Below are 14,124 nucleotides of genomic sequence, written 5' to 3'. Positions count from 1 at the left end.
ACTGCCTCCTTTAAGAAGCAGCATTCATATAGTAATTCAAAAAAAGAAAAAACAATTATTCACGACAAGGCTTTCCAATGTGCATTAAATGAAAATGCTTCTTGATTTTCTTTTATATGTGAGAATTGAAGACAATGGCAGGTGTCTTACAACGCATATTAATTTAAAAGCCCAATCAATCCCCAACGGGTCATTCATTCAAAGCCCACGATCCAATTTTACCCCGGTGGAGAAAAATGCAGATTACTCGAAAGAACTGAACTGAAGAACAAGAGAATCCATGGAACAAAACTTAGATACACATATGACATAACCAATAGACAACGTTGACATTATCCTCTAATTAAAAACAGATATTTTATCTCGATAATTGTTACTTCAATGATTATTAATATCGAGATAAAATGTCGATTTAAATTGGAAAATAATATCATCACTGGCTTAGCTACATTTATGCATCTAAGTTTTTTTTTTTTTTTTTTTGTACATTTTCTAATATGAACAATAATCACTACCACTTAGCTATCACAATGGGAATGTGAGTGTTGCCTTCGGTGTTGCTCTTGTTGTTGTTCTTCTTCTTTGATCTCTTGAGGGGGTTCCTCCGGCGGCAAGTCCCCGCCAGAGTTGGGTTCCGGCGGCGGCGGAGGACGTGGTCGTGGCGTTGGAGGGGCGATTCTGCCGTCGACGCAGGAGGAGCATTTGGTCTCGACCCAGGTTTCGACGTCGTACTCGCCGTGACCCATGACCCGACGACCCGAACAGAGCCTTCCGATCATGCCGGCGATGACGCCGAGAACAGTGATGACGGCGAGGACCGCGATGACGGGTCCCACCGACCCGTGACCCAAATGGGTCGTGTAGGATTGCTGGGTCACTTCTAGTGGTGGTGGCTGTTGTACAAATGGTGTGGACATTTGATATTAGGGCTTTTGTTTGAATTAGAAAATAAAACACAACTTGAACTAAAGAAGATAAAAATAAAAAAATAAAAAAATAGAGTGTCTAGAGAAAGTTAATGTTTTTGAGGCTCAATTTGTGGGTTTGAGAGAGGAAGGTGGTTGAAGTTAGGAGGAGAAGGAATAGGGATCACCAAAATGGTTGTGCATTTCAACTTGGCATTTTTTAGGGGGTGCCTTTTTGCTGGCTTTGGCTTGCCCCTAGTTATGGCAAAAGTGTAAGCTTCTTTTTGGAAGGGTCTTGTGGGGTGGTGGTGATGATAATGTGTGTGGGTGTTGAGTGTGGAGGAGATTAGAGAAGTGGGTGAAGGAATAATTTTTGGTGGGGAGAGTGGGGTTACAGTAAGAAAACCAGAGAGGTGGGTTTTTTTCTAGGTGCTTTTTCCTGGTACTGCAACGAGTGACTTGGAGAGAAAGTTTTTGGCAGTGAAATCAATTGACAAATCCATCACTCTTTTACCGACAAGGGACGGCTTGTAAGCAAGTTCTCTTACATAAAACTTCAATTGTCATAAAGACCAGGCCCTGTTTAAAGAATATGAGGCTTAAAAATATATATATTGTTTTTTGAGGTAAAAAATAACTTATTAATTAACTTTAGTATTTCATTTTTAATAGATAAGTTTTTAATTTATTTTCCAACATTGTTGACTTTAGATAGATTTTTAATTTTAAATATTATTGACTTTTAATTTTAGATATTTTCTTTCAATAATTATAAGTGTTATATGTAGTGTTTAATAAATTCACTAACTTTTTAAAAAAATTAAGATTAATATAATATTTTTCAATTTATCTTCACCTAAAATTTTAGATTTTTTGATGCAAAATAATAAAAAAATAGTTTTATATTGTAAAAATTGTTCAAATTAAATCCCAATAATAAAATTATTATTAGCTTTAATTAAATTATCTTAAAAAATGATAAACTTATCTTTAAAAGACTATATTTAATTATTAGTTTTGATTATTGTATTATTTAATGCAATAGGTCAATACAAACTGCACAATTATTTTAGTTCTATATTAATTAATGAGTGATATTCTAATAAATATGTTGCATATTAATGTCTGAATTGAAATAGTAAAAAGTTTGAAACACATGTCTTTATATGTTTAAATGAAATTATTAAAAAAAATATAACTAAAGTCTACTCATAAAAGAAAAACAAAATCAGAGGCCTAAGGCACTTGCCTTAATTGCCTCGTGGGTTACACGACCCTGATAAAAAAAAATTTGATAAAAAAATAATTATAATTTTATATATTTCTAGTGTAACAATTTTTTAACACAGTTTAAAATAGTTTTAGATGGTTATTTAACCAAAAGTGACCGTTGATATAATTTTTTCATAGTTAATTATTATAAAAATTAAAAAATTATTATATATTTTAATTTTTTATTAAATAATAGTAAAAAATTGTTTGTGTTTGCCCTATCGGTGTATGACTTATTTTTTTCAATTTTTTTATTATTAATTGATGATTCTGATTTTTAATAGTTAGTTTAAATATATAATTTAGTTCCATATATATATATATATATATATATATATATATATATATAAATCTCAATTTAGTCCTTACGTTATAATTTATTAAATCAGTCTTTATATTGTAAGTATTACTAATTTGATCAATAAATATTGATACTGTTGATAAAGATTGATTCACGTATCATAATAATGTGAGTTTGACTTTAATTATGAATGTGAGAATTTAGTTAATGAGTGATTTGTAAGTATTTTTAGGAATACTCTTTAAGTTTGAGGTATGCTTTAACCTTGATAAGCATTTCATACTTAACTCACCTCAGCTTTTGAATACCAAAAATAATGTTACCAATTTAACTATTGCCCATGTTAACCTATGCATTCTTAATTTGGTCCTTATGTATAGTGTATTCTTAGTTTGTTTGAATCAAATTAAATAAGTGACTAAATTAAGAATGTGCAACAAACTTACTTGTTAACATATGTTGGTAAAGACCAAATTAATCAGATTTACCTATATAAAGATTGATTTAATAATTTTTTTTACTTATAAGCACCAAAATTGAGAATCTATAACACATGTAATAACTAAATTATATGTTTAACCTGAAAGTTATGATAAAATTTAATAAATTTATTATATATCACAAATTTTGATTATATAATTTTATATTATTAATATATTTTAACTAAATGAAAAATATATGTTTGTACTCTACAACAGAAATGTACAAGGCTTGAAAATAAAAGAAAATATAAAGGAATAAAAATAGAAGTATAAAATAAACGTGAGATGAGTTAAAAGTTAAAATATGAAAAAACAAATACCAACCGACAAGCTTAAACATTATTAATAATTTTTAAAAAATTATTTAAGAATGAATACTAAGTGAACCATTCTTTTAAAAAATAAATATTTTTATTGATTACTTTCATTTTATTAACTAATATTTTCAAATCATTTCTTAACACTTTTGTTTTGAAAAAAAAAATTATGTTACGGATATAAGAATATTTTAACTGACATAAATAAATAAAACAAAGGATTTGGATATCTTATTATTTAATAGCAACATGATTTAATTAAAAGGGGTAATATATTTATCAATAAAAAACCTATTATTATGATTGATAATAAAAATACTATATGCATTTCCTTTTCCCAATAAAGCCAATCTTTTTATATAAAGATGCACGTATACTCTATAATATTTGATATTTTAAGAAAAAGAGAAAGAAATATAATATGATAAATAATGTAATAAGATTTTTTTTATATCCGTCGTACAAAATTAAATAAAGTGAATAAAAGATCTATGTTAAGTATTTATAATATATAGGAGATATAAGATTAATTTGATGTGAAAAGGAGAAGATTTAAAGATGAAAGAAGAGGAGATCATGAATTTGAGTCTCTCTCATTAATATTTTTAATAAAATTAACAAATTAATATTTATAAATAAAAAAGTATTTATAATATACACGAGTGTTTATGTGTTATTATTATGGTTCGAGCTAATCTAAAATTCTTATTTCGTACTAATATAATAGGAAAAAAAAAAGCATATTCACAAAATAAATATTCACCCTTCCGAAGTCGGGGTTTGGCATAATAGTACTTGCTGCTGTATTTTAGACTTTAGTTGAATGGTGTCATATGAATATGATACGTGATGTCATTGATGTCAATGGGTCATGCCCTTTCGAGTTGTGACCATACGATTCATGATGATTACTGAGTCCAGAAAACATCAAATCATTAAAGCTATTACAAGTTCACCGGAATATCTGTAGTGGAAAGGATATGCATTTTAATATAGAATATGTAATTTGGATTAAGTAAATGTTTTAATTACATTTAATATTTTAAAATTAATTTTATCAAAGTTAATTTTATGAAATTTTAGATTAGACAGATTTTGGATAGTGAATGTAACTCAATTGATAATAAATTTAGTTTATTTTTATCTATTTTATTATTTGAAAAATTTGTTTAATTATTCTGTAAATAAGTTTTTTTAATAATTTTTAATGTTTTTTAAACACTATTTCAAGTAATTTTTTAAAAATGACTTTTAGTTTTTAACTTTTTATATTTTTTTTTCATTTTTATCTTCAATATATTTATTTAATTTTCTTATTATCTTTTTTAAATAAATTATGATTTTATTATTTTTATGTCATTTTACACTTTTTTTTAATTACTTAAACAACTAATTTTATCAAACAATTATAATTTAATAAATTAATTTTTCAACTTCTAATTATCAGATTCCAACTTTCAACTATTAGCTAACTTCTTAATTTTCCGATAATTTTGTTAAATATAGTCTTTGTGGAAAAAGCCCATGAGTTTGATTTCGGTGTAATACATTCTTAGAGATGGATGAAAAGTTTTAATTATGACTAATTTTGTAAATGAATGATTATGGTTGTTGGTTGTTGTTAATCAAACCAATAAGTTGTTGGTTGATGGGATCCTATCTTTGGTCTCCTTAAGAAATGTCTTTGATTTGAGTTTGTGAATGAAAAAAAATGTAATTAAGAGAGGGAGACTCCACCCAAAATGATTAGTCAGATTCGTTAACAGAAATTAATCATCTACTAAATTTTAGTAAATATTTCATACAATATATCACAGTGTTAAAATTAAATAAAACTTACAGTTACTAAATGGTTAGGGAAGGTACGTGAGGGAATTTTTTTTTAACTTAGTTACGTAATAATATTATTATTTTTAATTAATTTGAATACTATAATCAAAATATGTTACACATTTGTAAAACTTTTCTAAGTAAAGACATTCGACAAAATATGGTAAAAAGTAAAACATTTTGTTTACGCGTCTAGTTTTTTTGGTACATAGTTACGCGTCTAGTGAATTATCTGTTAATATAATTTGAATATTTAATCAGCATTTTATATATGATTATTTTCAAATATAAAATCATTTCATTTATTTTTCTAAATAATTTTATCAATTATTAATTTAAAGCAATTTAACTTAATATATAATTCAAGTTTAAATTTTAATTAAAATACCTCATCGCATGATCCATCCATAATAACAAGAGAGTCAAACTATATTGCATTGCCAAAACTCAGGTTTAATATTTGAAAAAATTAACCTCCTTAATTACTTCTCTTAGGTTATAATCCTCTTATAGTTGAATTTCCTTTTTCCTCGATTCACAAACACAAAATGTAAGATTGATTCCAATAATTCATCACAAAAGAAAGCAAATTAAAGAAGTGTGTAGTGACCGAACTTGCATTAAAAAAAAAAAACCTTGTTTGACCGAACTTATTGTGTTTCATTCCATTTCGTTGTAAGGTACTAATTTTTTAAACTCAGTCCCAGAATGCCCTAATTTTTAACATGTGCAAATTCAACATTATCATGCATGGAAGATGAATAAATGCTGAAAGGGTGAGTGACTCTAAGAAAAGTTGGATGAAAGCAATCACGACAAAATTTGCAGTACTTGCGTAACTTGGAACATCTGCAAGGAAACAGAATAGTTAATACATTTTTTAGCTTTTGGTGGGCCTAATCCCCCTCCCTTTTCTGCAAAGAGCTATTAATTAAGATACAAATGAAGGAAATTAAATTAACCCTACACAAAAAAGAGTTGCTTCCGGCTTCTGTTTAATCTGTGATAGAATTTCTGAATTAATGATAAAAGACAGTCATACCCTGTGCTTTCTTTAATTTCTTGTACATATCTTCTGCACATTTCAATAAAAATTGACTCTAGTTATCCAATATTCTAATGCATTAATTAAACAAATAATAAATAAAGTTTTCATTAACATGTTTAAGGTACATGAAAATTATGATAAAGAGTATAATAATCATACTTTCTTGATTTCTTAATTAGTAACCTAAGGCATAAGGGGCATTTGCCGCGGCAGGCGCTGCTTATCTTTTAATCCTTAATTGGTAAGATAAAACTATTTTTGTTAAACTTTTGCCTCAAAGGTAAAAAAGTTCCACAAAATTATTTTTGATTTTCTCGAAAAGAAACTAAAATATGTCGATATACAAACCAAGTATTGAGAGCCTTTTCTCTTTTTGGGCTGCGGCATTCAAATTGTTGATCCACGTTTGTCTTCTTTTCCCTCCATTCCTCCCACAACAAGCATGCATTATTGAGGTCAGTTATTTCATGCTACATGCAAATTGATGAGATGTTTAACCAAACTGATCAACTTTAAAAAATAAAATAAAAGTAAGAACATGATATCAGGGAATTGCCTCACATTAATTATCAATTATATTTAGAGCATAAGGATTCAATGTGGACTCACGGATTTCTTTGAACTTCAATTTGCAGCTTAACATGAGTATATATAAAGTTATTGTAGAAAGCAGAACAATCGCTAACTGTGACATAATCAGTTCTTACTAATTGAACTTGCTAATTGAAATATTCAGAACAAGAAAGAGAATTTGCTCACTGAAATATTTAAATCCTATACTAAAATTCTTAAAGCTAGAGGTATCACTCTCTTACCCATGCAGAATTGAATAGAATATTATCAGGGCAGAGAATCTAGCTATCATTTTCAGAAAGCATGGTGATTATGATTAGGACAGAAATATTAATTAAATTTATGGGTAGATGACAAAGGTCTCAATTTGTCTCTACCAAAAGGTCTCGTCGGGCATTATCAATTTATCAGTTCTTCTGTGAATATTCTTTTTTTGACTCCAAAGTACCCTTTGTCGGTTTCTCATTTGAATCTACGTGCTAAAGGGCTAATCTTCTTTTTATGATCAGGTACAATTCACATTATCTCCCTGTTGGAATTAGAAGCAAAGGAATTGTATATAGTTGGAGCAGGAAACGTTATATATGTAGATAATTAATGCCATTGATGCTTCTAAAGTTTAGGACAAATTACTCGTGTTTCCAGTTACACTCAATGTTCTCCCTTTTTGACATTATTTTAATAATTGTACAAGGATAAATGGTCTTACCCTGGCTATTATATAAACTGAAAGAAGTCTAATGTAAGAAGAAAAAACGAGAGAATAATTTGTGAAATTTACTCTAAAATTTGTTAGTTTTAAGCTTCTAGCAACACGGCCAAATGTTTAAGAAGGGACTGTGTAAGAGATTTAGAGCCAAATATAAGTTGCACTTTAATTTTTTTAATTAATTTATGAATAAATAATATGTGTACTGCACTTTAATTCAGTGACAATATTGTTATACACATTAAATATTGGTTTTTATAATAATTAGGGTTTTAATAGCCAGTGTTCTAACGATATTGGTCAAAGGATTAAAAAAAATATTTATTATAAAATTATAAAAGAGTAAATTTTTTTTATACAATACAATTTGTTACATTCTAATAAATTTTGTTTTCTTTCTTTTAGTTCTTTTAACTAATGCGCTGGACACTAAGTAGCATTTGGCTAATGATTAACTTAAATTTTATATATCAAAATTTTTAATGTGACATTTTTTTCCTGCATGCCTATTTATTGGATGAGTCATGAAATTTTGGTAAAGGTGGGAAGTTAAGCCCGTGAATAGCCCAGTTCGGTGCCCTGAAAACTAGTAATGTTTTATGGAAAAACGTTTATTTAGAAAATTTGGTCCGTGGAATAAAATGCTGATAGACCTCAAAGTTTTCAAATTTTTTAGACAATTCTGATACAAATCTAGCACAATTCACACATTTAATTTACTCTCACTTTGTATTGGGTCTGTGAATTTCAACATGATATAAGAACCCAAATGAGGTAAAAGCAATCCAAAAAAAAAGATGAGAAATAAATGGTCCGTGAGAGTCAAGAAGCACAACCCTAATGGCAAACAAAAAGAAAAAGAAAGCAGAGACCTGAGATCTCTGAGACTGACTTTAGTACAAGTTCAAGAAAAGGTATAACCATTTTGGACATTTGAAAAAGAGACATGTAACCTACTAGATGATAATACACAAGTCACAACTAGACAAATCTAGTTAGACTTGGAAGGAGTGAACAAATAAAGACAAACAAAAATGCATACAAGCATAGAGAGGTTGAATCTGATTAGTTTGAATCTTTTATTAGATAATACACCTCTTATGCTTGATACACATTCAGCCTAGTCCACACTCATTAATTTGGTATTGGGCAAAAAATCCAACGCTCGTATTCAATTGTATGCACGTTTATACTTTATAACATCTGTGAGAATTAGAACACGGAAAGATCAGCAGAATTACAGTGTTATTTCATTTTTTACAAAAGAGTTCTTTGGTTAAAGATAGACATAGTGAATAATTTGGTTTAGATAGCCTAACACTTACGTCTTACAGAGCAAGAACCAAGAAAAATTAGCATATAAAAAGCGAGGAACCCATGCAATGTAGAGATGCAAACTTTAACAACAAATCAAGGAAGTAATATTATAAATCGTGCATACATTTTTCCGTTACTTAGTCCATAGGTCATGACATGTAAGTGGAGTATCTTAGGTATCATATCCCTTAAATTGAGTTTTACGAGTTATAAAACAGAATATTAGTTTTAACATAAGATATTTCCCATGCTTATATTGCAAATCTGCATCAGACGAAAGAGACCTGTGTAAGATTAAGAGATGTAGATACCCTTCTGTTAGTGCAATACATAATTTAAGTTGAATAAAAGGGATAAGAGCACTTGATCATGGACCGTGTATTATAGTAACCACTAACTACATACTCAAAGGTACACGTAACATGCATCACATCTATATTTATTGTACCTTACAACAGTTGCATTTGCGAGATAGTACCACTGATTAATGTTTAGATGCTCACATCACGACAATTACAATAGACAGAGAGTGGCAGAGTACCCTATTTTGATCTGTGATTAATTTGGTGATGGTTAATAAGAAATTGAATTTGGAGGAATGTTATCACAGATCAATGGTTTAGTAGTCTACAAAATAGGCAAAGTACAAACTTAGCAACACATATATATATACAAAGATTATTTTTTGAGCTTTGACATCAAGTTTTCATATTTCTACATAAAGATCTTGACATAAAATCTAACATGGCTAATCTGCACTCTTCTGGAATACTACCACCACCTACCATGATGATGAACTTCACATAATATATAAAGGATCGCTTTCATACTCCAAGTGACTTATTGGCTTCCTCAATTATATTGTTGAGGTTTTTCTAAGAAGCTGAAAATACAAGCACTTAATAGTTTACAGAGCCACATGTATATCTAATTTGCCCTTCGGTTCCTGTAAGTACTCCTACATTACTAAGCTTCACCATGGATTCGGCAAAATCATTGTAGAAGGAAAATTGGTTGTTGCTGTAATAATAAACCGTAGGAGCAGTCCTTCGATCCTTAATTAGTGCTTGGTCAGATTCTAGAAGTCCTGTGTTGTATACAATATTTCTATAATACTCATTGTCAAACGTCATGGTACTTGTAGCATCAAGAGGTGCTAGATTGCTGTTTGAGGCGTCTTCATTTGGACACATGTTTTGCAATTTTGATAGAAGTGAAAATTCAAGCACGGGATCAGGTCTGCCAGAGCCTTGAAAGTCAAAAAGTCTCCTTTTGAAGGTGAAGCATCGGGCAAAACCAATTGTATGTGCTCCTGATGGAAATAGACACATCAAGTTATTCATGTCATGTACTGAAAAGGCCTCAAATATTTGGTGAAAGTCCAAGTTAGCTTCTTTCACTTCCTAAAATTAGAATGATATATATTCTAAATGGTCATGCTAACCAGTATCCTCAGTGTACAGAATTCACATTTGGAATGCATTGGAAATCATGATAAATGTATATTAATAACAATTTTTATTGAAACTTTATTTTTTATTTCTTAACCAGTGCTCTCAGGACACTAGTTAGTAGTATTTGTGTATTCTAAATCAAGTCAGAGAAGAGTGAGAAAAGAATAAGAACCTGAAAGGGCTACAACATCCTTCATGTCAAGACCCTTGGAGAAAAATTTTGCAGTGATGTTTTCTAGAGGCTCAATTGGTGAGGGAATTTGTTGCTCAGCTGCTTCCTTACTGGTTGTTGTTGCATCTCTTCGGCCTAATTGAACAGGCCAAGAAGGCCCTCCAATCTAAAACCCCCCAAAACGTAGGAGAAGAAACAATAACAACAACGTTGGCTAAATCAAATAGGTTGTTGTTTAATTATGGAACTTTCAGCTGCGACAACTTGTGTCCAATAATTTAAAGGAAGTGTCACTTTTACCTGATCGATTGCTTCCCTAGCTGCTAAGGCCAATATATCAGCACAGGAAACTGTTGATGGACATATCCTTTCAAGGTGTTCTTTTATGTCATCAATGACTTCAAACCCCCTAAGTGAATTGTGATTAGGAAGAGCATTCTTTTCGCCCGTGAAATATGGTGTATCATCAAGAAGCACAGAAGCATCACAGCCCTTTGACAAGTAATTGAACATAATTAGTTTCTTCCCCGTGTATGTTATTATGATTATAGTGGCATGGCATATATATACCAAATGTGATAATTGCATATGTAATGCAAACAATATAAAGAAGAGGGTTACTACTTAATAGACAATACATATAACCTTCACTATATCAGTGTAACTAAGGTTAGGAGAGACAGTGTGAAAGAAGAAAGGCTAATGCACTAACATATGCAATTGTTCGATCACAAACTATCAGAAATAGCAAGTTTACCAATTTTTAACATAATTACCTCAAAAGTCATATCAATGATAATTTGTGATTGAATGAATGTAAAACTAGTTTATCATTCAGTTAAAAAAATGGGTTATCATTATCATACAGCTATTTTTTTCACTCCATTTTTCTTTCCTGCAATATTTTACTATCATCTTTCATTTCTCTTTTTCTCCTGTCTGCCCAGACACAAAGATTTCCACCACAATAAAATTGTAGACATGTTAGAAGTTAGAAGTTAGAAAATCTTAAGTAGTCTGATCTGTTTATGGAATGAGCAGTACGCTGTAACCCATTTCAAATCTATATCTATGCATGCGTATGCGATCCGTTCTTATTAATAGAATTAATAAGGAAAACTAAGGAAGTTTCTAGATTTAATGTGTTGTGTCTACCTAATGTTCATAAAACAAATATAGATATAGGAACTGGGAAGGTAGCCAGTGGCTAAAGTGGCCAAGTAGTGGGAATAAATTTTTGTGGATGAGGACCAATTATAACACATTCAAGTATTCAACTAATACTATATTTCTAGTGTCAATCAATTAACAGCATGCTTCTATCATCAAAATTATGATTTCTATTTATGAAAATTCCGCCAACAACTACTAATTAGTGTGATCTAGTATGATTTAGAGTCTGACAGAAAGACATATAAAGCCATGCAAATTAAGTACGTGCGTTGTTCATTTTGAAGTGTAAGAAGTAACAAAATTTACATTTACTATGCAATCGTGAAAGTGCAACCGAAGGAGGGACGCGGCCATTCTGTTGTCATTTCTTAAGGCTAACCAAACACCATATCCAACAATCTTATGCAAATTGGGGCATGATCTATCATAGAAATTAAGGTCAAGCTGGTAATTTCTACTATAGGGATACGAGGGATACATATGAACAAGAGGAACCGAGGTAAAAAACAAACAGAAGAAGAAAGTGAAGTAGATCACAATTCTACAACTCATGGCTTGAGAATGTAAGAACTAAGAAGTACTTGACAATTTCAATTTCTTATGACATGCTGTGAGCTACGTAGGGTTATTTATACGCAAATAAAAACAAAATTATAATGGATACAAGAGTATTTTTTTCTTCTTTGTATTATGATTTAACTTATGAGTCAGAATTACTAAATCAGAGCTAATCTGTTTCAATGTTCCAAATTTTTGGATTGATGTCAAACCCATAGTAAGACATAAGATAACCATAGGATATCGATAAATTATTAATGTGCTAGCACGATGGAATGTCTGGCAGATTTTATTGGTGAAACGCTAGAAGTGGCACTACCATTATTGATATTAATAAAATTCTATTAGTCACGCGAGGCTGGAATTCTAACAAGCATGGTTCATGGAGTGTTTGAACCTTATCACACATTATTTTTTTCCACGTCCATCTTTGTTGTGCTCGTTGAAAAAGAGCTTTTCTCTATTCTCTTTTTATGTTCTTATTATTAATTAAGTGATTTGATATATAATCTTAATTTTTTATATTTTAATTTTTCACTTTATTAGTTGTCTAATTCTTTACATCTCTTTTCCTGTCCTTATTAGGTATAAGAAAAGGCACACATATATAAGACAAAATTTTTCTTAATGTTTTACTTTTACATGTATGCGAAGCACTCATGTGATATACCTTCCTCTCACTGATTTTTGCTATAGGAATTAAGTATTTAATGTCAAATTTGTAACATCCGTTCCTTTGCTTTTCTTTTAAATAAATAAATGAATTAATAAATAAATAATAAAAATAAGATTAGCTCATTATAACTCTTACTATATAAAGGAGTTTTTAATCCAAAGAAGTTCTACAAATCATTTTGTTTCTTTTTCTCTAACTCTCAAGAACACTAACAGAGCAATCAGAAGAGGAGTTCTAGAGAACACCAGATACGCCACCATTCCTAATAGAGAGCGCTTGAGCAACTACCTCGAGGTAAGGGATGAGTTATTCACGTTTGGGAATTATAATGAACATGTGTAGAGATTCCTAGATGATCAATTTTTGGATTATTTTGGGTTGTTTTATAAAATGTAATTTTGTTCTTATGTTTTAAATCGTGGATTGATTGTGTTTGACTCACCAATTGGTGTTCTAACGCAAAATTATTGTGAAATTGATGTGTTTCTCTGTTGAGTGAAAATCCTTAAAATTGAGTCTTTTTCTAATTGATGAATTAAGCAAGGAGGAATTTACCATAAGGGGAGTAGGTTCTTTTTATTCCTCTATTGTATAATTTCTTTAGATGCTCATAATTTTTTTTGTCATGAATAAATTATATCAAATTGTATTTTACTGCTGAAATAATTCTAAAATAAAAATTGTGATTAATTTCCGTGATGATGGTGCAGTGCTCAAAATCAAGTTGTTGTTTTTCATTATTGGATGTCCATGACTTCGTTAAAATACATTTAAGATATACATATATATATGTATATAAACTTTTGGTAGTTATCTACATATATTTTTTATTTTTATCTAAGAATATATTTATATTTATTGAGATATATATAGATATAAATATATTTAACATGTTGTTATGTTTTTATATTTATATATATATATATATATAATATTTATCTAATGATATGTTTATTATTATTGTTATTATTAATTATATATATATATATATATATATATATATATATATTAATTAGTATTATATATATTTGTATAGTGGTGTGTTATATATATTTGATATATATAAATATATTTATAAGCTTTGAAGTTAGATATATCCTATTATTATAATATATGCTTATTTATTTGCTAAGTATATTTTGTAGTTAGTTAATTTGTGGGATGGTAAATTATGAATATGAGATATGGTTGTGAATAAGTGAGTGGTTAATACTTGACATGATACTACTTATGTTGTGAGTTATGAATTATACAATAATTCAACTGGTGTTTATCTTAAAAAAAATGTTTATGCACGAAGTGTTAAAAGAAAAGTGTAGGGTTCCAAGTTAAGAACC

The 14,124-nt window shown here is 29.3% G+C and overlaps 2 protein-coding genes across 2 annotated transcripts; both read right to left on the bottom strand.

The window, feature by feature from the left end:
- Positions 1–518: 518 nt before the first annotated feature.
- Positions 519–917, bottom strand: LOC114420685. Its single transcript, XM_028386516.1, has one exon. The coding sequence runs from the start codon at positions 915–917 to the stop codon at positions 519–521; it is 399 nt and encodes a 132-aa protein (XP_028242317.1).
- An 8,426-nt stretch (positions 918–9,343) lies between these two features.
- LOC114419659 (peroxidase 10-like) lies at positions 9,344–12,166 on the bottom strand. The gene is made up of 4 exons (XM_028385402.1): positions 11,860–12,166; positions 10,681–10,872; positions 10,381–10,546; positions 9,344–10,066 (listed from the first exon to the last, which is right to left on the bottom strand). The coding sequence occupies exons 1-4, from the start codon at positions 12,103–12,105 to the stop codon at positions 9,654–9,656; spliced, it is 1,017 nt and encodes a 338-aa protein (XP_028241203.1). The 5' UTR covers positions 12,106–12,166; the 3' UTR covers positions 9,344–9,653.
- Between the last annotated feature and the right edge of the window lie 1,958 nt (positions 12,167–14,124).

Source organism: Glycine soja, chromosome 7 (genome assembly GCF_004193775.1).
Source record: "Glycine soja cultivar W05 chromosome 7, ASM419377v2, whole genome shotgun sequence".
Lineage (NCBI taxonomy): Eukaryota > Viridiplantae > Streptophyta > Magnoliopsida > Fabales > Fabaceae > Glycine > Glycine soja.
The sequence above is the reverse complement of the archived record's forward strand: the minus strand, read 5'-3'. Positions and strand labels throughout refer to the sequence as shown.

What these genes read in the sequence shown, in the direction of transcription:
- LOC114420685 (XM_028386516.1), bottom strand. Translation starts at nt 917, where the DNA reads ATGTCCACACCATTTGTACAACAGCCACCACCACTAGAAGTGACCCAG.
- LOC114419659 (XM_028385402.1), bottom strand. Translation starts at nt 12,105, where the DNA reads ATGAGTTGTAGAATTGTGATCTACTTCACTTTCTTCTTCTGTTTGTTT. An exon ending in TTCACGATTGCATAGTAAAT is followed by an intron (nt 10,873 to 11,859) that starts GTAAATTTTGTT and finishes TACTTGTCAAAG; the next exon opens with GGCTGTGATGCTTCTGTGCT. An exon ending in CTAGGGAAGCAATCGATCAG is followed by an intron (nt 10,547 to 10,680) that starts GTAAAAGTGACA and finishes GGGGGGTTTTAG; the next exon opens with ATTGGAGGGCCTTCTTGGCC.